This window comes from Vanellus vanellus (genome assembly GCF_965231255.1).
Source record: "Vanellus vanellus genome assembly, chromosome: 5".
Classification (NCBI taxonomy): Eukaryota; Metazoa; Chordata; class Aves; order Charadriiformes; family Charadriidae; genus Vanellus; species Vanellus vanellus.
In genome coordinates, this window is record NC_138910.1 from 61,856,189 (window position 1) to 61,883,033 (window position 26,845).

At 35.2% G+C, this 26,845-nt stretch overlaps 1 protein-coding gene across 2 annotated transcripts in view; it reads right to left on the reverse strand.

The window, feature by feature from the left end:
• Positions 1–26,845, reverse strand: part of PTBP2 (polypyrimidine tract binding protein 2) — a 54,776-nt gene that overhangs the window by 12,304 nt on the left and 15,627 nt on the right. For both annotated transcript variants that reach the window (XM_082483630.1, XM_082483629.1), the window contains exons 3-7: positions 16,717–16,889; positions 16,130–16,273; positions 12,272–12,436; positions 12,085–12,195; positions 2,862–3,057 (exon numbers count right to left, since the gene is read on the reverse strand). In XM_082483630.1, the coding sequence (XP_082339756.1) occupies positions 2,862–3,057; positions 12,085–12,195; positions 12,272–12,436; positions 16,130–16,273; positions 16,717–16,889 (789 nt within the window). The remainder of the gene's footprint in view (positions 1–2,861; positions 3,058–12,084; positions 12,196–12,271; positions 12,437–16,129; positions 16,274–16,716; positions 16,890–26,845) is intronic.

The following is a 26,845-nucleotide window of genomic DNA, read 5'->3' on the forward strand; positions in this document are numbered from 1 at the left end:
CATGACTGACTTCACTGAAGCTCTGAACGTGTTTCACAGAGGCAATGAAAGTTACTCATGTTGTATACCTTTTATTTTCCTGCTGCTTGGAAAAACAGTGCATTTAAAGAGATCCATCCAGAGAAGGGGAATTAAAATACTTAATTAGCCAATGAGACTTATCTTCATAACTTTACTAGCAAAAGCCTTTAATATACACAAAACAATGAGTCTGATTAAAACCAAATGGTTAGAAAACTTATGTAGTTTTGTAGACAAAAATTACAAAAGCATCTAAGGGACTTTCAAGCCTAAAACACTAGAACAAAGTCTGCTAAAGCCACTTGGATAACTGTATCAGGTATAGTAACTCCAATTATTAAATGTATCCAAACTGATGCAATGATCCAAGCATCCTCAGAGTGTGATTCCACTATGCCAAGCCATGAACGTGTTAATTTGATGCATACCATAAGCATTATATACAAAGACAAATGTTAGTAAGTCTGAGATTGGAAATCAACCTCTCAGGATTCAGGAAAATGTCAGAATTAGTTACATACATAACGCTGCATTTGGCACTGTTTTATAAATCGTGAATCTTTAACTCTCTCCTCTCCTAAATCCCTGTCTTACAATATCTAATATGATGGGCCTCATATTAATAAGCAGCCTCTTTACTTTGTTTTTGTCTGCTTACTTCTCATACTGCAGCCCCATTTCTACATTCTAGTCATACTGTGCTGACAAAAGAATTACTAACTGCCTCAAGGGCATTTCTACAGCACTCATCTGTATGGTGTCAAACTTTTTCACAAGTACTCATCAATCTTCCCTATCAATCCACAAAATGAGAGATTTCAATTTTTAAATGATGGGCTGTTAAAAGAGAAAAAAAGAAAATAAACTTTAGCTACAGGTTCTTCAGAGACTTTATATTCTTAGGGTATTTTTTTAATTTCAAAAAATTCTGCTGTAGTTACAAGTGATTCACCATTTTTCCAAGTCATACTGGAGGATCTGAAGTCAAGCACTCCAAAATTTGTGGGAGATGGGTGTGTGTGGAATTTACAACTGGACATGAAATGTATCCTTCAAGTAATCTGATTGTGGAAAAGGGCAGATATAGCACAGCATTCAGCAGCCTTAACTACAATATTCGCCCTTTTCCTGGGCTCACATAATTCACTAAGTGCTTTCTAACTTCTGTAACACACAGAGAGCAGAGGCCCCTCTTTACTACATTAACTCTGACTTACTCCAAGCTGGAGCATCCTGTACAAAAAACAAGGCATGAAATCTATGTTGTTCTTAAGTCCTCTTTAGAAGAAAAATGGGAAATGATGACAAAAAAAATAAGAATAAAGACTAAGTGGGAAGAACAATGATCACAACATAATAAATCAGATTTTATAAAAGTCATGAGATTATGTCTGAGTACTATTAAATTTTGAAGAGTGAAAGGCATTTTCGCTTGACAGAAGTAGGAGTGAAACTTATGCAATGAATTGTGATAAATTAAAAAACCAAATTACAAATTTCTCCCAAAGCATGCAGAACATGCTGAATAAATTATTTTACAAAGACTCAGAAGACAGATTTATCTGTATCTTTCTCAGAGCATTTCACCTACTTCTTCTCATTAACTTGAAAGTTGAGATTACACTAGAACTCATGTAACTAGTTGAACTAGCACTAGTAGTACAACTACAGATTTTCTTCCTGTTATTTACAGAAACCACAGACTAGCACCTTTGGTTTTCTTAAGCAAAGAACATAATCTTCCCTCGTTGAAGGAAACCAACAAAATGTTACTTTCATAATCTGATATTACTGATATATATCTGATATGTCAGGGTATTGGTCAACAGCTGGCTGAGTATTAGCCAGCAGTGTGCCCAGGTGGCCAAGATGGCCAATAGCATCCTGGCTTGTATTGGAAATAGTGTGACCAGCAGGACTAGAGAAGTGATTGTTCCTCTGTACTCAGCACTGGTGAGGTCACACCTCGAGTACTGTGTTCAGTTTTGGGCCTCTCACTACAGGAGCGACATCGAGGTACTGGAGAGTGTTCAGAGAAGGGCAATGAAGCTGGTGAAGGGTCTGGAGAACAAGTCTTAATGAGGAGCAGCTGAGGGAACCAGGGTTGTTTAGCCTGGAGAAATGGAGGCTCAGGGGAGACATTATCGCTCTCCACAACTACCTGAAAAGGGGTTGTAGAGAGGTGGGGGTCAATCTCTTCTCCCAGCTAACAGGCAATAGGACAAGAAGAAATGGCCTCATGTTGCATCAGGGAAGGGTTAGATTGGGTATTAGGAAAAATTTCTTCACTGAAAGGGTTATCAAGCATTGGAACAGGCTGCCCAGGGAAGTGGTTGAGTCACCATCCCTGGAGGTATTTAAAACACGTGTAGAGGTACTGTTGAGGGATGTAGTTTAGTGGTAACTTGGCAGTGTTAGGTTAACGGTTGGACTTGATGATCTCAAAGGTCCCTTCCAACCAAAACGATTCTATGATTCTACAAATAAGCATTAGCATCAATGAAACATGCAAATCACGTTAAGTCTCCATTACAAATTTGGGTGGGAGGGTCAACAGTAGCAGACTACAGGATCATATGAAAGAGGGAAGGGCAGATTTGGTAATGAAAGTAGAACTACCTTGACTTTTCCTCACACTTTCTGCATTTCTCATTTTGTGATGCATTATCTCATTCATTTATGCAGGACTTCTGAAGACAATATTCTGATCACAACATACACTGAAGCCTGAATGTGCCATTGGACACTACTGCAATTTATGATCTTTAATCGGTAGAAGAATTAATAAGAATTTTAATCAAGTGACTCTGCAATACAAAATAACAATGTCAGAATCATACCTAGAAGAGAGGTCTCCTTTGCAAATGCTGCAGCAATAGCTGGGTCCAGCGCTGGCTGTCCATCACCAGACGGAAGATCAGGACGAGTGTAGTCCCTGCTTTTATCGTTGTTGTACTTGACATTCAAATTCACCAATTTGGAAAAATCAATCCGCAGAGTACAGCAAGCATTATAAATATTTTGACCATCTAAGGCCTGGAAAAGGGAGTCAATTTATTTAAAAAAAATACACAATACAGGTTGGTTGCACACTTTTTAAAACAAACAAAAAAAAAAAACCAAACCAAAACCATAAGGTCAGCATATAGATATTTATTCATCTTACTACATCTTACTACCTAGCTTAAAACCAATTAAGATTAAAATGCATTAACCTCTCTTAACATGATTCCAGGAAGTTCGATGTTTGCTTCTCTTACCTAGAAACTGCTTATGCACCAAAGCAGCAAGAGTCTGTTGAATATAGTCGATTAACCTGTACAGCTTTAATTCAGACATAATGCCAAATAAATTTCTCAAAGGAAAGAAAAAAAACCACCAAAACAAAACAAAAATCACACAACTACTTTTACACGGAAAGCTGACCTGAGGAAAAAAGTTTAAAAAATCTAGACTTAAATACCATGTTACATAGCTATCTGTTAAAGCAGATTATTTACATCGCTCCTGCACGTTTGCCTTCTCCCTTTCAAGGCAGAAAGTGCCAAAATTGAAAGAAAAGCAACCTAATCTATTTGCTAATAATGTTACAAACACTTTTTAAAAAATGTTATTTTCACAATTAATTGGTACTTCTGAAAGGATCCCTACTAACAGTAAAATTCATATGAACTCTTAACATGTTAAGACATCACTTAGAACTCTATGAAAACAGTCTCTAAAAATGTCTAATTAAACTTCTTCGTCTATATACGTTTCATCCATCTTCATTATATACCAGGCAAACTGATATACCTGCATTTTATTCCATTTGTATTTTGGGCATACCTTCCTTTCACTTGAAGTACTAACAGCTAAACATGAGAGAAAAAAATGGAAATTTTTGTAACTGTTTTATATTCTTAAGAAATGTTAGGAAGTGAAGACACAGCTCGTCTTAAAAATTAATCCATTGAATCACATCATTATTTTAAATATAAAACTATGTACTATAGACGTGTGGTGGAAAAAATAAATAAATCACACTTTCAAATACAAAAATCAGATCTTTTGTTTCTCTAGATTAATGCTGGACTGAAATGTACCACTTCTAGACCTGAGCTAGCTGTTGCACAGCTAGCTTGGTTACCTCTGCAACACACTTTCCACCACATTCAAGTTCTGGTAGGACTTGTTATTCTGAGCCAAGCACTGCACGAATCTGGTGTGCCTGCTGGGTATGGAAGCAACATAGCTTATTTCCATACAGTGATGCATCTGGAAACAGAACATCCTGCAGACACCTCCCTGGTAGGTCTGGGCCAGCAAGGCTGTCCTTCCTACAAAATGTATTACCACAACTGGCATCTCCGGGCTTGTGAAATAACGTAGAAGAATTACGACCATTAGCAGTCAATGTACAAGAATAAGTCAGCCAGTATTATTAAAACTTCCAAGTAATGGGTAAATAATTTTTTAAAATACAGAAACCTGATAATCTAGACATTGTCTCAACAAAGACTCAGAAATTAAAGAGAGACTCCTGTACACGAAACTCATCTTAAACAATGCTTTATACAATATTGGCAAAGTCAAATCTACTGTCCTGACTCATAGATTACAATCTGAGGATTAATTCTGTACTGTTGGAGTGGTGGTGGGCATTACCATTACAGAATTTGCTAGTTTTTTGTGGGTTTTTTTTGTTGGTTTTTGTTTGTTTGTTTTTTATACACAGTGGTAATACAGAATCCAAAACTTCTAATGTTGGTATTTGGGGAAAAAAATCTCACTTGAACACTTACAACTAAAAAGTATACACGGAGAATCAGCCATCAGTTTTAGAAGACTTCTTACCTTCTGAAAATCCACTAACATATGGATTAAAGGTAGGTCCAGTTTATGCAGCCAGAACTTACTTATTGTCAAAGACAATACCATTGCCATCAAGGAAATACCCATTCACATAACAACAGAAACTCGGTATGAATGAGACCAAAAGGCAGTATCCTTTAGCTTTGTCCAAATCACAGGACCATGACACAAAGCTCTACATCTTTAAAACACAGTCAAGATTCATATTATACCTCTGTGTGGAGTCTGCAGACACACTGATTTATGGCTGGCAGAAGGCTGTTAATGAAAATCTTTCAGTTTTAAAAAGTGGAAACCCAAAATATATCTGTAATTGTAGTTTCCAGAGTAGTCAATGTTTAAAGGGAGCCATGTAACTAAAACTTACACCAAAACAGCAAACGCTCCTCTTTCTGACAAATTCAGAGACCAAAAAGTATATACAAAAGAACAGACCACAAGAAAAATCCCTTGTAGCAGGGACTCAGACAGTCTGAAAGAACATACTGTACTCGATTGGAAGGAGACGCAGTCTTAATAAGTACTATAGTCACACTCTGGAAAAGGCTCCTTGCAATAGATCAAAACCAAAAAAAACCTCACCCCACCCACCTCTACCAGAAGTATCACACACTTCTAACAACAATGCAAGAAAGATTAACAGCAACTAGGGCTTTTTCAAGATTAACTGTTCACATGTAAAGTCACATCCAGCAACGTGTGGGTCCTGAGCTCCTTCTTATATGGCAATAAAAGAATCTGCAAAAAAACCTTCAAACCTTGTTCCTCTCAAACAGACATCCTGAAAAAAATGAGAAGACAGTAGCCATACTGTTAGTGAATGTACATACAGACATAATCTCAAAGAACTCTAGTTCTTTGAGCATTTATCTATACATACATTCACATGTGATATGGTAGCACACCACACACATGCCAAATCAAGGAGATCAAGTATCATGGGACCCTTCTACAAAATATGAGTATCATTCTTTGTTACCTGTGCCAGAAAACCCATTACTTAAGACTCAACAACAGAAGTATCAAAACTTATGTCATCAAGCCATATTAAGAACGTAAAGATACTGAACCATCTGCAGGGCCCTGACTTCCCTCCCTCCACCTTGTTACTGAGAAGTACCCTCCTCTTGGACTTTCCCAAGGGGGGAAAATGATTCTGATGAGTGGCTCACCTCCTGACAACTGCTTGACAGGAGCCCAGTTCCTGAAAACACATGTGGTATTTAGGAGCACGCAAACAAGACGGCTAGCAGAACATAGAGAAGACCAACAGAAAACAGTAGTAAAAGAACAAGGAAAAATTTCTTTCTCTATTCAGACTGACACATAACCCAAGGAGAGAGACACATGCCTGAACTAACACAGTGACCTCAACTGCACAGTGTACTCCTGCGTGTTACCTCAACTCCACAGTGCAGACACACTCTTTTCTGTACAATTTTCTCGGCCATTAAGATTGCTTTGGGGAGGGGATAAAACAACCAAGAAAACCCCACACCAAACGAAAAAGGACGACTCCTAATAATTAAGTATGCTGCATAGTTCTACATCAGCTACAGCAGTTCAGAAAGGGAGCAAACCAGAAATAAAGAAAATCACAATCCCCAATATCAGTGAAAGTTCTAAAATAGTGGAGTTGGCTGGAAAGAAGCTAGTATTCCTAGACAGCTACTACAGTAGCAACATTCAAAATATTTAGAAAGGGTCTTAAGAACTGGGATTATATTCACAAAGAATCCAAAATCTGCTTGTGTCTCAAGGCAGCACTTTTCACTGAAGACTAGAATAAGCAAGCAAGGTCTAAGAAAACAGCAGAAATAGGCCTGGGAAGTTGTAAGGATCCATAACAGAGAGCTATGACTGTCTGTCACAGACAGCAAAAAATGACCTTACAGGGAATGTCGCCAAAATGGAGGTCTGAACCACAAAACACAATACTCTCCCATTTCTTAAAAATAATGTCAAACCACCGCCTCTTTTTTCTCATAGCAACCAGGAGGACGAAGAGATAACTGCTGACTGAGAAAAGATCCCACAGATTAAGAGGCGAGACAAGAGGCTGTTCCAATGGAACAAAAAAAAAAAAAAAACAAACCAAAAAACCAAACCAACAGAAAGATAAAAAAAAAAAAGTTCAATAAATAGTATTTTCTCCTTCTGCTGATGTAATCAGCCACACTCAACCTCTTCTGCAGGACAGTAGGAATTTCTGTCTATCATGACACATGGATCTCTCACTGCTCAACGTGATTGTCGATGTTGAGAGAAGTGATGACAGCAGCAAAGGTGATCTCAGATGTCAGAAGTACTTCACAAAGTTACAACATTTTGTAACATACTGAACGACTGATAACACCTCTCTGATGCAGCTTCATGCAGACACAGATCTATCGGTAGGCTCCGAAGCAGAGGAAGAACATTCCTAGAATCGTGTCTTCTCTCAGGCTTTCCTCACTTGAATGAAGGGCTTTCTGAAGTAATGGATAGAATTCACTGCTTTTCTTTTTATTTTCAGGGCTCAACATGCCTGAACATCCTTTGAAAGAACAGTCCCTTGAGAAGTGCTCTATTCATAGAAATTATGCTTTGATCAGCTTCTCCTAAGGCCTGTACAGACCATGAACCTATGGAATGAAACGCCCCTGCAGGAGACAGTCAAGGTAGCCCTCTAAAAATCAGGATGAGATCTGCCACTTGCAATATTCTTCAACTAATTCACATACAGTACCTAGAAGACAGACACAGTCTGAGAGACAGATCATGTTTTGATATTCTCATTTCTTGGTTCAGAAAGAGAGCCCAGAGATCTAGCTAGCAGATATTTCTGGAGACACGTGGCTTCAAGACACAACAAATAGTGTACCTGCCCCTCTCTTAGTCAAGCACTGTAGGCAACCAAGATGATGATCCAAGACAGTAAACAGATCTCTTGCAGGATGAGCATAGCTTGAAAGCATTTACCAAGGTCTGATAAAGAAAAATCAAATTAGAGTGGAGGGGCAATACAACAAAACCCTTGCCTTCTCTCCAAACTCATGAGAAAAAAAAAAAGAGAAATTTAGTCACTACTCTTTCTCTTCCCAAAGCACACAAAGCAGGAGAAACTAGAAATACGATTTTTTTTTTTTTTTTTTTTTTTTTTTTTTAAGTGCTGCGTAACAGTTTAAGGCTTTGTAAAGAAGTAATCCTTATAGAATATACTCCAGTTCAAATAAGCACCTCAAAGTAACTGAAGGTGATATGATAGATATCTCTTGGGAGAGGTATATCTGTAGGATGCACTCGTGACACACATTTAAATGAAATTAATTTATTTTGAGATGAAAGCCTTGGATATGAGAAGTTTCTATGGCTAAAATGTGTATGTAAAACATGTTCCATTATCCAAAAATAAGATATTTTTTTTTTATGTGTTGTTCCTTGACTGAAGGACCAGTTATGTATCTTACTCTGTTCTACAAAATTTGAAAATTCAGGACACAAACACTGTTCCTGCACTTCCTGGGCTTTCTGATACAATGGATACAATCCAGCACTCTTCTGTTTACCTGAACACTACTTATCATTTCCAAGCACAAATTCAAGATGCCCGAAAACCCTTAATGCAATAATCATGGATAATTGCCCCAAACTAAATATCTTATCTGGAGATGTTCTTGCTTTCCATTCTGGCAACAGCTACGTGAAGTTCCTATTACAGATTTTAGGGCAATGTAGCCTACGAGAGATCTTTTGCAGACTGCTACCAGTGCAGAGCCACCCTAAAGCTGTCACTCAAAACAACTGGAAAGAAGACATCTTGAATGTTGAGTCAAACCTCAACAGAATCTCTCTAGAGGTACTCTGAATCACCCATGGGCCAAGTAAGAACCAACTGGCCAACTATAACAGAAACTCTCAATCAGACTTCTGATATTTTTAACTCATGTTGTATCAAGATGACTGTCATGCTCTACGTATGAGTCTCGGTTAATCCTCCATAGATGAGGCATTAAAAACTCTGTTAATATCTAAGATTTGGCAAGAGTACTTTTGGTGCATTTACACAAAGACAATACTCTGGATTAGCCAGCTGTTCAGACAGAAACACGGGCACTCTAATCTTTTTATGGTATACCAGATTACTGGTATTCAAATATTTTAGTTTGCTGCTTATGCTGAGGGTACTGATGATTTACTACAAAAATGAGCTAATTCTGATGCTTAGAATATCTCCTTATGCATACAGACATCTCCAAGACATCACCTTCTATTTCATTAGTACAGTAGTAGTTCACTGTGCTCTACTGTTGCACATTCTCAGTATTTTCTCCAAACCGTGGCTAAGACTGCTGGATTGCACGGAACCTGAAGTTTGCCGTCTTTGCCTTTACTTGCTGGTGTAACGAACTATAATGATCCAATCTGAGGGTGGTGATAAAACATGAATCAGTGTAGCCATAGTCTACTTTTATAGGAAAAGAGTTTCTCACAAAGCAAGTGGAGCAGGAATGCAATTTACTTGCTCATTCAAATAGCAAGAGTGGTCCCATAGGGCTAGCGGTTTCATATCGTATATTCTTGTCAGTGTCACTATTTTCTCAGAACCTTCAAATGAACAGCATCTCTCCTTGGTACTTACATCACTTGAGTTTTTCAAATTGCTCTTTAACTTCCTTAATAAGTCTTCAATTTCTATTAAGGCCACATTCTGATTTCCTGTGAAGAGTGCCAGTGGAAAATTAAATTTCCCCATTATCTTCTATAGTAACAACTGATGGAAAACAAATTGAAAACTTCTTTACTCTTTTACCATGCTTTTAATTTTGAACTCCATGCAACTGAAGTGTAGCCACCACATCCTCTTGCTTCTACTGTATTTCCAGTTGTATTTAAAATGGAGGGGTTTTTCCTATCATCTGTTTCTTTCCTTTAAGTATTTTTGGTTTGGTGGCACTTCATGTTTTACCACAGTAGCTCAACCATAAGAACTGTACTTATTTTACTCTAATTAGCTTGGGAGGGTAGTGGGGAAATCTAACCTTCCTTCAAATTTAGCATTCTTCAATACTTGCAGTTGGTATTACTCTTAGCATTTTATCTATTTATGTATCGACTGGTTAAAATACTATAAACCTACAACTGTTTCAACTTGTCACTAAGATAATCTCCAAGATCACTCTGACAATGACTGTACATGCAGGAGTCACTGTTATTCAATGAAGTTTAGTCATTCACACATGAGCTACCACTAGTGAGCAGCTACCCTAATCAAAACATGCAAAACTGGAGAAACAAATACATGCTTTTTTTTTTTAAATTATGACCAATACAGTATCCCACAAGCTAGTATAAGTTTGTCAGAAGTCAACAACAGCAAGAGATTCTTAGGTTCCTTTCATACTTTTACATACCTCATCCTTTTGTTATTTTGTCACTTCTTTACAATATATTCCTAGAATTACACTGACAATTTTCAAATCACTACAGATCATTTCACAGATGACATCTTTCCATTAAATCTTCTGATAATATACGAAAGACTCAAAAAATGAAGTCAAAAGATTTATCACTTGATGTCATATTTTGCTTCAAAAAATGCACTTTAAAATCAGCGTTAATGTCTATTATGGAAAAATAACTTTCCAAACACAAATCAAGACTGAATTATAACATTCTGCACTAAACACATTAACATTCAACTGTTTATCAAATATTTCAAATATGAATCTAAATTACTACAGTCAATTTCTGCAGCAACTATAGGTTAAAGATCTAGTTTCTGTATTACCATTTTAAACTTACTTAAAACCTGAAAGGTGTATCCCATCCAAGCAAATTTTTACATAATACAGCAACATATTGCATTTCCCTCCACTCTGAAATACGATCTAATATTTGGTATTATTCATGTCTGGAAAGGATATCCCTAATTTAAATTGTACTCCAAATATACAAATATTTCCAGACTCTTTTTCAGGAGTAGATTATCTTAAAGTAGATCATCATAAATCAAATTGCAAATCTTGTCTTCAGCTAACTTTATTTTTCTTAATAGCATGAAAACTTACACTCTGCTTTTTGAAAACATGTCTCATTTTTTGTGATTCCCTGTCTTGACCACCTCACTCTCTTTTAATCAATACCCAGTACTGCATTTGGTGATGAGAATAAAACTGACCATCCTCTACCATTTAATGAAGTCTTTATTTCAATATAGTCATCATTCTTTACAAGAGAAAACTAAACCTTTTTTTTTTTTTTTTATTTCCTCTACTAAGAGATATTCATTGCCAACTTAGTCTGAGGTGCGAGCTTTTCAGTTTTTCCTGAAGTTCAAGTATTCTGTCATCTATGGGCAATAAGCACTTTCTATGCTGCCAAGCAACACTTAACCAGCACATCAATTTTAATCAGCCTTCCACAACCCCAGACTGCATGTGAAGGTTTGAAAATATGAATTCATTTCATTTATCTCTTGGAAAATAATAATAATAATAATAAAAAAATCTAGCCTTGCCCTTTGGTTCAACTTTCCAATTGCCACAGATGTGAACATATCCCATTAAATTAATTCAAAACATCTGGTCTAGATGACATGCTGTAGATCTTTGTCATTTCCTATAAAACAAAAGTAAGATCCTGCTCTCATCTGTCACTGCTGCAAAGCTTCTTCATTGTCTGGTCCCATAAGTAAGATTTCCCTCTCTCTTCTGGGCATTCATGGTTATAATAAAGCCTAGATTATTTTTTTTTTGCAGATATTAGAATTTAATACTTTCACAATCCTATACCCAATCCAAAATCATGTCTTTGTTTTGATGCTTATAAAGTATCTACCAACAATAATCCCATGGGTTTACTAAATTTGCTGCTTACAGTGAATTCATTATGCATTAACATTACATCCTACATTTTACTTCTGGTTGACATTTCCACTATTGCAGTCTTGTATATTATTTCACCTCTGTGCAGTCCTATTAAAATACTTGTTCTTAATTATAGATGTATATAATTCTTTAGACATAGCATCCCTTAGACAGAGTATCCTCAAACACTGATTTTATGCACTATAACATTATTATATAACTCCCAGTTATTTTTTAATCTCAAAAAATTCAAGTAAGTGGAGTATGACACATTATTATGGTCAGTACTCTGTTATAGTAATATTTTACAAGTGTTTAGAGTACAGGAAAGTTTCCGGCCTTAAAAGAGAACTATACTTACTAGTTTTGCTTGCTGTGCGTTCACTGGATCGCCATACTGCAGTAAAGCTTGAAACTGGTTATTCTTTGTGAATGTGATTATCTTCAATACAGCACCAAATTTAGAGAATATCTGCGAAAAACATTGTAAAGTCTTACACACAAGTTCTTCCTAATCATAGCTCAAGCTAAAATGAAATTTGGCTTACCTGATGAAGAACATCCAGGGTTACCGGATAGTACATATTATCAATAATTATTCTAAGTACTGGACTCTGAGCTGGAGTCACTGCACTCTCACTAACAGTGGTCCCACTAATGGGAGCATTTGTTGCCTGCACAGCCGTCACTGCCTGAAGAACAGCTTGGGCCCGCTTAAAAAAAAAAAAAAAAAAAAAAAAAAAAAAAAAAAAAAAGAGAGACACAAGACATTTTTTAATATTTCATTATGATAACTAGAAAATAATTAGCAATGTTAATATAGGTAACTTCAGAAACATAAAATTGTCCACTCATTTAAAACTCAGAGCTACAGACATAACACAATGGAAGTGCAATGCAGTCCGAGTCTGTGAGAAGAGACAATAAAAATGAACACATCAATTAATCCTTATGTCACAGTAAGGAGGGGCTTCAAATGGCACCAATATGAATCTTCCTAGTAGCAAGCTTATTGTTCCACCAGTAAGGATAAAGTGAGGATTTTGTAGGTTTCAAGACTCTTTAGACTTTTTTTCCTTTCCTTTAAAGGAGGAAAAAAACCAACCACCACCAAACAAACCCAAGCCTACAGAAAACAGAAGCATTTCTATTATTTTTCAACAGATTGTACAACAGTTAACATTTCACTGCCATTTTAGCTATGTAGAAGGCTGTGATAGGAAGGGATAATGCTAAACTAACACTTTCAAACTTCGTTTTAACACAATGAAATAATACACAAGACTGATAAGTGTCAGAAAGTAGTATCCACAGAAAGGTAAACAAACTGGTGTCTGTCATCCACCCTCTTTCAGAAGAAAAACAAAATCCTCTTCGTGTGGGGGGGATTTTTTTTTTTTTATTTTTTTTTTTTTTTTAAACACAAGCAGGGTTTTAGAAATTCAAAAGTAACCACATGATGACATCACAAGAACACACATCTATGTAACTACTTCCACTGCCAAAATTGACAGTATCAGAGAAATTAGATGTCTTTTTCTGAGAAAGAAAAAGTGCAGAAAAAAGCGTTTCCATTTAATACTTTCATTACAGTAGCTTTATGAAGCAAAATGATACAAAACAGGGAGACAAGTGAGCATGCCAGGTAAAAATAATCATCACCATATTAACGCATACTGCATATCTTAAAGGTATTAGAACTACTACACAATTTCATGTCTTACAACTTACATGATACTCCTCATACTGAAACGAATCAATGAGTAAGGAAAGTGGGGAGGAAAAAAAAAAAAAGACCTGGTGAACACCAGTTGGGAAAACAGAATTTACGTCTACGCTTAACATTAATTACTGTAACTCTGTAAAAACATCTTCTGATAACAACACGTTCTTTTTTCCCTTAATGTATGAAATACACAACTTTCAAGCTGCCCACGTATTTGGCTGAATTGCATAATTACTTCCTACTGCTTCTGTAAGCACAGAAGCAGCACGTATCAATTAAAACTCACTCCTTCAAGTCACTGGAAAAGTTTAGACCAAAGCAAAAGTTAGCCCAAACAACCAAAACTTGTGAAGTCAATTTTAACATATGACCCTTGTTAGCACTATCCATCTATGCTTATATATCATATTTCATTCCTCTAAATTTAATACGAATACATGAAGGAATACAGGACTTAACATTTGCAAAAAAGGAAAAAAAATCTATAAAACTGTCAAGACCGTAAGTATTTTGTCAACCAAGTTCAAAATAACATTTAGTATCCATATATACAATGCCACTTTTGAAGACATTTGAGTAGTACATAAAGCTTTTTCTTATTTTTGCAAAATTGAAAATCATTACAAGAGATCAGCTACACCATTCAGAAAGCATAACATTTACATATTTCTAAATGTTGCAATGTTTGTGCAGAAAGACTAAAACCATGCATTTATGACAGGCTGATGATTAAAGAGAATTACAGTTACAGAGGTCATTCTGTTGTCTATTCTTCTGAGTCTAGATACTGTATGAACCAAAGCAAGAGGTGTTTGTTTTAAATCTGAGTTTAAATGTTCCTCTCAGTGTTTTGGTGTCTCACAGGAAAAGGATTTTCATAGAATTATAAAGCTGAGATGAAAACTTAAATGGTCCCTTTTGAATCTGTTTTTTCAGAGCCAATTCATTCTGAGTACATAACTAAAAATAATCTTGGAAGCTACTATTATTGAGAAATTCAGAATAACACAGCTTAATGGAACTTTTCCTACTTTCTTTATTTCTAAAGCCTTGGCTGTTTAAAGTACTCCTTGGTTAATTTTTTTTTTTCCTATCTTCTTTATAACAAATGTAAAAAATTGGAGAAAGGTGCAAGTACACTACCTCTCCAGTTACACGTACTAACATCCTGACTTCTTCATATCTTCCTGTGTGAGCATCCAGAAAAAAACAATTTCAAAATGAATTTGGCTGGATTTGAAAACTTTCAAATAAAGATTAAAGTTTGGAGTATCAAAAAAAAAAAAAAGCAGACTACAAGCAGTATCTGCACCACCTTTATTTTTCCTTATAGAAAGTAGTATATCTAAACATTCTGTGTTTTACAGAACGTATCATGAGATGCTAGTTACTGAAAACTTACTGCCAAGTACCTATTTATATTATTTAGTTCTAAATTAAAGAAATAGAGACCAAGAAGACTAGGGATATGTTAAAATTAGCTATTTATGCGTATGGTGGCATAAAAACTGCTGAAAAGTCACCACATCCTATATGTTAAAAAGGTGAACATGCGAAGTACAAAGCCAGTATCACCACAGAAGCCAAAGGACAATATAAGAGAAAGCTTCTTAAGGGAGTATGTCGATACGTGTGTGTATCCTCTATTCTCTTTTTTTCCAAAAGTAAATGAAGGTCTTTATTTTTCCTTACTGCTGACATTTGGCTGGGGGGTGAGGGGGTAGGGGGGGAAGGCGGGGAATCTGATTTTTTTAAAAGTATCTTTAGCAGACAAACTATCAAAACATTCTAAGGAACTGGAATTTTTAGAAAGATCAACAGGAAAATCAACACTATACTTTATCTGAACCAAGACGTCTTTCAGCAAATTACCCTGAAAATGTTTTTAAAGGTAACAGCTCTAATTTTACCATTTGCATACCTCACCTAAGACAGGACACAAATAACAGAAACTGTAACTTGGTACTTACACTGCCTTTTGTAACATCATGTACGAAACTAACCTTAAGATAATTATCTGACTTGTAAGCTGATGTCTCTTTCTCCCCACCCCCCACCATACGAAATAGTCACCACATTACTTCTGCTGATTTTCACATACATATGCATCTACATTTACTGTGAAATAAGTTCTGCAGAGGCAAGAGCGAATCATTTTTTTGTCCTTATGTATATTTGTCTCTACAATGATCATTAAGGTATTCTTCTCCAAGAACAGCAGATCACATAGCACTGGTAACCCTAGCTTACCAGAGCGATCATTCAAAACACTGAAACGTCGGCATCGGCATTAGTCATTATCACTAGGGAAATTCAAATTGGCATTAGAATCTCAAGTGTCAGAATCAGAAAGTTAATTTTTTCATCCTACAGTCTCTAAACTAAGATGAAAACTTGTTTTATGAAAAAACTTAAAGTTAGAAGACCCTTCAGAATCTTTTTTTTTTTTTTTTTTTTTACGTTAAGGAAACATTAAGAAAATTCATCGTAATGGAAAGGTCACACAGAAAACAAATCCCTTTCAATATCACACAATGGAATGATCATATATAAGACTACAGGAGTGTTAGAATACGGACAAAACCAAATGATTTAAATATACGTCACATGAGTCAAGAGTACACGCCATGCCCCATTTTCTACTGTCTGCATTTGTAATACCACACAACAGTAAATATACCTGGTTAAGCGTGTTATCAGTTTTTAATTCTTTATGATTGGAATACTGGATATAGATAGGTTGGTTACGAAGATGAGGTGTCACAGCAGAGTAGTAATTAACCATAGTGATAGCTGCTTCTTCTGTAGCAAGTTCCAAGAACGCCTGTAATTAAACAGTTAATTTTCAATATTTACTAGCAGATAATCTTCGTATTAGCAGCACACGAAAACTCTTAGTTGTTATAAAAAACACTTAAAGGATTTGATAACACATTTTAACAAAATATCAGTCTTCAGAAGATGTCATTCTCTACATACCAACTTTATTTGCTCCAAAACTTCAACTCCAAAAATTCATCTATGAAGATGCACAACTAAATATTTAGTGTACAGCTAACTTTTTGCTTTATGTAGCTGCCACCCATCCCCTGTTCCCCCAAAAAGTTTACTAAAAGACAATGTAAGTTCATAAAAATCTTAAAGGAACAAAGGCTTTTTTTTTTTTTTTAAATACTTACTGTTATATGCGTTATTTCAATAGTATTTTAACAGGATATTTCTAAATTAGACAGTAAGCATACTAAAAAATGGAAAGCAGCAAATTACCTGATTTTTCCCTTTCAGCATCAGGATGTTGGTTACCTTACCAAAAGGTAAACCTAAAGCAATAACTTCTGTTTCTGTCACTTCCCCAGGCAATTTCCTGATATGAAGAACACGAGAAGGAGCCCCATCCATTTTATCGTCACCTTTGAATTTCTTGTTGTCATTACCATTGGCTGAAAGACATATTCAGACTCTATTTGAAAAGTTACTTATATTAATAGTGCTTTATTAAAAAAATGCTTTGAATTATGAGAAAATTTTTATGCTTGATCTAAATAAAATTCAAGGGTTCAGAACAAATTCAAGACAAATGTCACATAGTTTCATGAAAAGTGGACCGTTCAAGACTAACTCAATAGCTCTCTGTGATAATTCATTTTCTAAAAAAGAAAAAACCCACAGCAAATCCTTTTCATCTCACTTTCAGTGAAGTATCTCATATAATAGCATGTAAGAATATTAATAATGATTCAGAAGGGCTCACACAGGAACTCTGAAGTACATTAAAAAAAAAAAAAAAACCAAACAATTACAGGTTACCCGGAATTTTTTTGAAAGGAGAAAAATGGTGGTGAACAGTTACTAGAAGATTTCCTAAAGGAAAATTTTAAGGATTGTTTGCACTAAGGAACCAGACATAAAAAGTAGAAAAGTATCAAAGCAAGACTGGAAGCATTATTAATACTGAGAGAAGGATCACACTGGAGAAAGGGGATGACCCAGGACTGACATCTCAAAAATCTGATGAAATCAACAACCTCAGAATTTAAGTACCAAGTACAAAAATGTCCATGATGAACTATGGGGTCATCCATAGAAAACAAAAAAACAACTAATAAAAATGATGCAGCCAACATGGATAGGAGGGGGACAAAAAAAAACCAACCCACCAAACAAAAAAAGAAGAGTCAGACAAGATTTTCCTAGCAGAAGCAGGGAAGCATTATCATCATTATATAAAGCAACAGAAAGATACTATTCAAAGTATTGTCCAGAATTCTTGGTACAGAATTCCAGGAAAATTCCAGCTTGAGTTTCTTCTTCTTGAACAATACAGAGTTAGCCAGTTGCATAGAAGAAGTCTTGCTTTGGGAAGAGGGCCAGAAAAAAATCAGTAAATTTTATTAAAATTTGGTTAAAAGTTAATTTTGGTTAAAAGGTAATACAACCAGTGCCTGTAAGTATGTCAGTGGAGTGCACACGAGAGAGTCAGGAGCTAAAGAACAACACTGTCATAATATATATGGATATAAATGAAATAATCAATGCTGGAAGTCAGAATGCATTTAGATAGCAAGTGTTCAGACTTCCTTTTTTCTGCTTCTGGCTATAAAACATGCAAGTCCCTTTGTGAGCTATTCAATCTCTGATTTCATGTTAGAAGAGTAGTACAATAGCTACCTGTATTTCCAAAAACACACATACAAATTGTGACTAGTAGAAAAATACTTGTAATTATTAGGGTTCAAATTCATCGGTTGAGGTCTAATACCAAAGAGGATTTAAAAACAAAATTATGAACAACACTACTTTTATTTACTCACTAAAAAAAGTAAAAATAATAAAGGGGCAGGGGGGAAATCAATAAGAAGCATTTACACATGTTAAATCCTCCAAAAGCTGCTTCTTTGTAAGAAAGTTGATGGCTGCAATTTCCAGAGGGAAGAGAATAAAGAAGTCCTCAATTATCACTCAATATAATTCTGAATTTGTGCCAGGAAAATCATTTACACCTAATCTGATTCCCTGCATAAAAATATTGCATTTATTTATGACTGACGAGCACAGAAAGTTTTGCTAAGGGTCTGCCTTAATTATAACCAAGAATTCAAGTCCTTAACTTAGTTTGCCTAAACCAAGCCAACTTACTAAAGATTAAAAACACAGAATGAAATGGACTTATTGTTACAAGTCAAGAACATTCACACTCCATATCTGGATTTGAAAAGTCAAACCAGGTATGACATTTAACTACTTTTTCAATGCTATCAGGAAAATTGGCAAACTTGTCTCTGACCAAACTTATGAACATACCTTTTACTTTTTCAAGAAGGTGGTCATTCTCCATACTTCCATTACAGGAATTGATGGAAAGAAGAATAAATCTATGTACCAGGAACTGTTTCCATCACTCCCTTATATCTTTTTCTAACAGCTAAACCTCTTCATTCTAATTTGAATGTTTTTACCTTCCACTTTATTTATCTATCTTTAGATTTAGCTAAATCTAAAATTCAAGATATTCCATTAGTTAAAAATAGTATGCCTCAGAGGCAGGTCACCCCTTTACTCCCACTCCCCACTCCTTCTCCCCACTCCTTCCCCCCCCCCCCCCCCCAAATATTCCAGGACTGAGCTTTTTAAAAAGTTCTTGTACTGCAGAACACATTCTAAGCCTTTTCCACCTTACTACTGCAGACAAAACAACAAAAAACTAACAATATCAGAACTGGTCAAAATACAGCTAGCAGTATCTCCAACTGACAATGCTAGAAGGGATCAAATCCTCAAATCCATGCAATAGCATGTACTTTATTTTGGTCGGCTGCACAGATGGACAGACTTTGATGGAACACAGAAGAGTAACATTTCCAAAATGCACACCGAATTAGGATCTGAAGTCTATACAAGGCTTTAACCTGTATCATTTTGGTAAACATAGTGAGACTGGGCTTCTGAGTAGTCAAATTTCACCTGTTCAAAATTACACAATATAGCAGTTATCCTCAAAGTCACAGACAGCCAAAGTACTTTTGTTTTTCACCTGAAATGCATTGCACAATAGTTTTCCCTTGTTCTCAACTTATATCTCTACCAAAAAACCCTAGAAGAAAGCATTGTAAAGTGTGATAGGCTTAACAATGCATTTCAAACAACGCACTACTAACAAACTTGTAAAGAATAAAAGAATTACAGGGATACTGAAACTAGATTTCCAATGCGTTTCATACTTAAGCTAACTAATTTTAATTCATTACAAGTTTCAAAAATTAAAAAACTTTCTTTTCACTTTCTCGTTTGTTTTATATTTAAACTAAAAGATTTTCTGAAACTGATAAGAAACCTATGTCTTTATTACACCACCAGAAAAGTATAGAACATGAATGCTCAGATCAGTACTTTCAGAGCTGTTATGTCTTGTGTGGTTTTCAACATATAACTTTGATGTATTAACTTTTACACAGCATAACGTCCAAGAATTTTTTTTTTTTAAAGCTAAAGCTTGCATTTGGATTAGGCTTTAGGTAATCCCAGTGTTACTAGTAAATAGTACCACTGGCCAGTATATAATCACCCACATATATGCATTTACAAACAGTATTAAAGGACCATTTCTTTGCATTACCTGAATAAATTGTTTTTCCATCTATCAGCATTTCTACCCAATGTGTGGATTTTACACAGTTTTTCGACTTTTGCTGCAGTAGGTTTAATGAAAGAAATATTTTGTTGTACTCTATATATTTTCCTAAAGAGCAGTTAGCAGCTTTAACTTAACTTGTGTATACAAGTCTCTCACACAATTTTCTTTTTAAACTTAAACATCTACTAAACTATTCTTTAAACATTTTTGCTTACTGTAAAAAAAATAGCTACATTGACAAGTGCCTGTGCTAAAATCTTTAAGAGAAAAAGTATATATATAAATACACTAAAATAATATATACAAAAAGATACAGAATTATGCACTAAAGAATACAATGCAATCAGAAAAATGGGGGGATGGGACAGATGGACACAGGATGAGGGGACTGGCAACAAGCATTCCCAATGCTGTGTAAATGCCCAAAGAAAGTTTTCATCAGCAGGGCAAGCAACCATGACAAAAAGTGTTTACTACTTACTGGCAGAAGTATACTTTGCACAATGAAAGCTGAACTGGTAACATTCATAACAAAGGAAGCCCACCTTCTCAAAGTTAAATTTACCCCAAAACATTTAACACTGCATTTTATGAAGACAGAAGAAATTAATACAACATTGATTATTTGTGAAACAAATAAAAGTTAGCTTTTAGAACAATTATTAAGAGTTTTCAGCACTGTATGAAACCTTTCTCCCTAACTTTAGTCTCTTATTTGCCATTTTAAGTGGTACTTCTCAGCTGGAGACACATCACTAAACCGCCCTTGGGAATAGAAAACCACAACACTTAGAACGTGGGAACGCAACTTGTTCAGAGCCACTGAAAGATGAATTCAACACCTCTGTTGTTAAAACAACAACTTCATTTTCTAACAAATTCTATCAGCATAACCAGTGTCAATAAAGGTTAAAAGGTAAGTCAAGAAGAGCAAGGTAATAAAAGAATAACATTATCTTGCTGTAGAAATGGCATCTACAGAGACAAACAAGCAACCTGGAAGATCCTTCCCTATACAGTCAGAGAAAGACAAAATTACAGAAAATTGGGAGAGGTGGCAAGGCGATGTTGGAGAGAGAAATCTCACAAGCCAACTAATAATTACTGCTAAGGAACTGCTATTAAACTGGAAGCTTCTTGGCAAGTAGCATTTCATCAGGTAGTTTGGCTTTCACCAGATTTGAAAAGCCTGATCAATTCAAACCTCTTGCCACCAACACTTCAACAAATAAAAAGATGCACTGAAGAGCATAATGCTACAGTATCTACACTGGGGAAAAAAAAATTAAAAAAATCACCGTGAGAATAGCATGACTAAAACACAGTGTTTGCATTAGTTCATCTACTAATCAAGTTACAGCCTTAAAAATAATTTTTTTAAAAAAATCAGAAGTCTAACTCTAAATACTCATTATATTAAATTCAGACTACCAAAAAAAGCTCTGTTCTCTAACTGATGTAAGTCCTCTTTGGCTGTCCACCAAGGAGAAGAAAAAAAAAAGTTTCCATGAGACATCAGTTGTCTACTCCTAAACAAAATCTAATCTCTACAAATGGCATTCAAAGCATTACTCTCCCATCTAAATAGGATACTCCAGTCTAAACAAAATTGATACACGAGCCACATCCCTGTTGCATCGAGTTCCTTCAATTTAGCAGAAATCAAGTTGTTGAAATTAAATGCTTAAGAGTTGGCAAAGCCTATAAATGGCCATTATCTAAACAACTTGGGTCCCTGGCATTTTTAGTTAGAAACTCCCATTTTAATAAACACAGAAATAGAAACCCACATGTATGAGCAACAGAATGAAGTTGTGTATACACAAGGCATACTGGAAGTCCATAGCATTCAATCGTTCAAGCTATGAAGACTCAATGCTCCCGAGTGGTTTTTTCAGAAAACCTGATCTTAAAGTTCAGCATAAGTCCTAGCAAACAGTGAGTAACTTACTTCCTGCTGATAACTAATTTTGAAAAAATATTTTAATAAGATTTCATCCTAGGGAGTTTTTCCTCTGCAGACTTTTTTTTTTTTTTCTCCGAGAAATACATAAATACCCCCAAAAGTGTTCAGAGGCCAAAAATACATATTTTACCTTGAAAATATATGAAGCCTGTATTTTAAATGTGTATTTTTCCTTCACAATAACCTTCTTTCATATTCACAGAATCTCCTAATATAGAAACGTAACTATGTGGCTATGGGCAAAGATTCTGTATACAATAAAAAGTTGCTTTCACCTATTATTTCCTGGAAAGATGGCGAAAAAATGGTAAAAATTCATCACGAGACGCTGATTATAAGTCCCTGCATATCTGCAGTACTAAAATAACTGATAAACAAACATCTTTCTGTGGGAGTCAATCTCTGTTTCACAACTGTCAGTACACACCAACAACCAACTACAACAACAACATAAATACTTAGGCTTTCCTGAAACACTTATTTCATTCTCCAATACAATCAGTTTATACATTAAAGACAAGAAGCTTACTAACAGCATTATTCATTGTTGTTGCTAATGTATAAAGTACTTCTTGTTTCACTTTATCTAAATATATAAAATTTAATGTTATCAACAGGTAGAACATAGGAGACATATCCACACAGGAAATATCTAACCAAGAGAAAGGCAATGGAATTAGGAAGATCCCCGAGTTCACAATTCTGGATTATGACCAGACAAAGATTAAATATTGCAGTGGTTACTGAACACAATCATCTGCATAAAACAACCAGCTAAGGAACCACAGACAACCACAAACTGGAAGGGTGTAACAGAGACTATTGTGGTTTCATTTCTGAGGTTCTTTCCTTAAATATATATACATCTGTATATAGATAGAATGTAGGAAGATGAGACCTTAGGTCTGATCCAATGACGAACTTTTCCACAAGTCCCAACACGTTCCCAAAACAAGAAAAACAGGACCTTTGTTTTAACACAGACAGCTTCAAAAGTTCAAACTAAAGATAAAATCTGGAACTTAAAATGTTAAGAGAAAGAACTAAAAAGGAGCTACTACACCTAAAAATAAGATAAAAAACACAAAGCATGTGAAGTTCTCTGAAGTCTGCACTTGTTACCCTTAAAATGAAAGATTACATGTTCAGAGTTAATTACGGTTGTTTGGTTGGTGGGGTTTTTTGTTATTGTTTTGGGGCTTGGAGGGGGGGGGGGGGGGGGGGGGAGTGTGTTATGCAAGATTTTATACTTTGACATACTTTATATCCCCTCATCCCTGCCTTGCTTGACCACCACTATACTGTGGAAGTCTTATCACTTGAATGAAAGCATTAGCCAGTAGCAAAAGGTGGATTTTTACCATGGACTTGGGTCATGTGCAAAGGAAAATCTTGATCAATCAATGATAAAACTATCTTATAGTACAAAGAATATCAGGAGTTTGAGCTTAAAAAAGTAAACGTGGTCAAGCAATTAAAAAATTAACTACACCGTTTTTAACTAAAGACATGAATTAGCACATTCGCCCATAGGCTGCACCTCGTTTCAAAACCCACTGAGCAAGTTTTCTAAGTAATCACGACTTACAATGAATTACAATACAGTATAGTGGCTGTTCAGGGTTGCACAGTCTACAACTAATGCACTTTTGGCCCTTAAAATATGTAAATATATTGGCTAGAGTAAAACGCAACTGAAATGGAACAAAAATGAATTACCATGGCACAATGATGCAGACAGAAATTAACTAAATTAGTAATAACAGTCACATTTTATTTCGCCCATCCTGAGGGTTTTTTTTGAGGGGGTTGTTTGTTTTTTTGTTTTTGTTTTTTTTTTTTTGTTGTTGTTGTTTTTGGTTTTTTGGTTTGTTTTTTTTTTTTAAAGTTTCTTGATTTACAAAAGTTATATCATTCAGGAATTCAGAGCATTAAAATTTAGTTCATCCACATTCACATGCCCATGTCAATCTGTAGAAAACTGTAAATTATAGTCTATTATTAAATTATTATACTTTCCAATCACATGTGCTGTACTTCTTCAAATCTTTCCAATTACTATTAATTGTAATCAATTTGCAAACTTCAGAAGTAAATTACCTATGTTTAAGCATCATTAATGTTAACTAATAACCAATTTTACTTAATGTGCCATCAAAACCAGCACATCTATGTTTATTCCCCAAGTTAAACACAGCACTTGAAATATTATTAGCTTGTATGCCTCAGTGCTAAGTATTCTGTTAATACAATGAATTACCTACCAAAGTCACTGCTGCCATTCCCTGCTAATGAAGTAAAAACAAGATCAAGATTAATAGCATCGTTTAAAACTCCAGGAGTTTGGTGAGCTCAATTGCAAAATTATTTTCAAAATGTTTTTACTGATTGAACTTAAACACACAAATGTGAACAATGAAATTGCTTACAGCTATAGTAAAAACCTGCCAATTCTTCTGCTGAAATCCCTTGTCTTTGATAAGCCAATTTTCATAAAACTTTCACCAACATCTTTCACTTTTTATCTAAAGCCCTTAAAAAATTTTAAATTTTCTTTGTGTGGATATCAGCAATACAGTTCATGGCATGAGAATCTTCACATGTATAACTGTTCCTAAAACTTCCATTAAGCAGTCCTCCACCTGAAAAGAAAAAAGCCTCTCAAGAAGTTTGGCATAAAAGTAACCCATCACTGAGGAAATGCCTTTTCTAGTTCTTAAACCAACTTATTTTCTTAGATTTAAAAGCTGCAGAATAAGCAACTGCAGCTGCATATTTACTGAATATACAGAAAAAAGTTTATTTACAATGTGCATAACTACTGTCTTTAAAAGCATCCAGGGTCAAAAATATTTTTTTATATCCTGGCTTCAGCTCTGGTTTCTCAGAAACCTGTTACCAAACAGTATTTTAGTTTACCTAAGCTGTCTTTCTAGTCATTGTCTGCTGTGCATCAACAGGAAAAAAAATGAATTCACGGTTCTTTATGAGAGGGTTATGCTCTCCAAAGAGATTGGAACCAAGCAAGACTATGATAGAAAATAAGAATGGACTTTGACAATATTTTCAGAAAAGCTGAAGGAAAACTGTCGTAGTAGTTCAAGCCGTAGCACACGGCCTGTGGTTCTGACAATACAACTTCAACACATCAACGGTAGCTGGTACCAAAAAGCTCAGAAACTTAAACATCTAACATCAAAAAAGAGAACTTCTTAGAAAAGCTTAGATATTTGCTGACCTAGAACCTTAGAAGCTGTCTTCCCTTGCAACAAATTCTGATGTAGTAGATGGGATTCTTTCCTTGATGCTTACAGAATGATGTTCTGCCATATTGCTCATAAACTAATTCAGGGGAAAAAAATCTTTTATATTTAAATAGAAGTGCTTAATTGAAATGAAATTCCACAACAATAAGGACAGTAACCAAACAATGTCCAAAGCAGGAGATACAAGGGTTCAGAATTAAGTCGTAAAATATCTCACGTGGAAGTCATCCTCAATCATTTCCTTTAAGGCTATTCTTCTACTAAAGACACACAAAGTACTTAAGATAGTAACCTGACTTGTAATAAACATTAATATAACAAAGCATCAATTTCCTTTCACCTATACAGTTTTGAAGATGGGTACTGATGACAAAGCTGTTTAGAAAACACTCAAGGATCAGGCCTTGTATTTTGAGCAATGTCCTGTGGACAACAGTCCAACATGCAAGCATTTTCCTTAATTCCATATTGGTTATCAAATTGCCAGTGGTTCAAATAATCAAGAAAACCAAATGTCTGTCCAACAGTTTTGCAAGTTTCACAAAAAGACAGGGAGGGATTAATATGTAAGACTCCCTGTAGGGCAGAGAAAGTATGCATCTTTCATGCTTTTCTCTAAGAAAGAGAATTAGAGCAAGAGAATTCATAAAAGCATTAAAATACTACAGTATTCTAACTGAATGGCAGCTGAATACCAAAAAAACCCTAACAGAACTGTTCCCATGATAAAAGGGTAGGATGATCATTTAAAAAAAAAAAAAAAAAAAAAAAAAATCTCATCTTCAGTCTTATCCCTAAAGATACAGCCCCCAGTTCTACCAAAACCATCCATTTCTATGGAAAGGTCATTTTTTTGGTCAATGTAGGCAATTTGGTTTAGGTTAATATTTCTACAGCAGAGATTTAAGAAGAAACAGGGCTGTGATTCACAAGTTTTTGCTCTAAGTTTAGGCCTGCTAAGGCACTATTACCGACAACTGTTTTTTTTGGTTGTGTATACTTCTAGCAATAAGGCCCAGAGTTTTACAAAGACAAACTGTCTTTTTCTTCTGTTTATCTATGCATTTGTTTGGAAAAATATCATAGGAACAGGTGTTGAAAATACCAAGATCAAAACCAGAATAGGTTTCTATGGACTCCAGAAAACAACGAACAGGTCTTATAAAATCATGACACTTCCAAATTCAAGAATGAAAGAGCAAGAACAAGTATTAGTTTTAAGAGTTACAGAGCAGGCCAATTGCTACAACATGTCTCCTTTACAAAGGACTTAATCAATGACAACAGATTCTCTTAAGCCCTAGAAAATCTGAAGATTCATCACTACCATGTCTCGGCTACAGAAAAAAAACAAACAAACTGTGTTCACAAAAGTTTTAAATTCTTATAAAGAGAAAAGTAACACCAGAACTGAAGCAAAAGGAAGACATTAATTCGGGCATAAAAGAATACCTGAATTCATTTGGCTTCAGATGGGTACAGAAAAATTAACATGGGTTTCCATTTCAGACCTAATTACTTCTGAGTCTACAA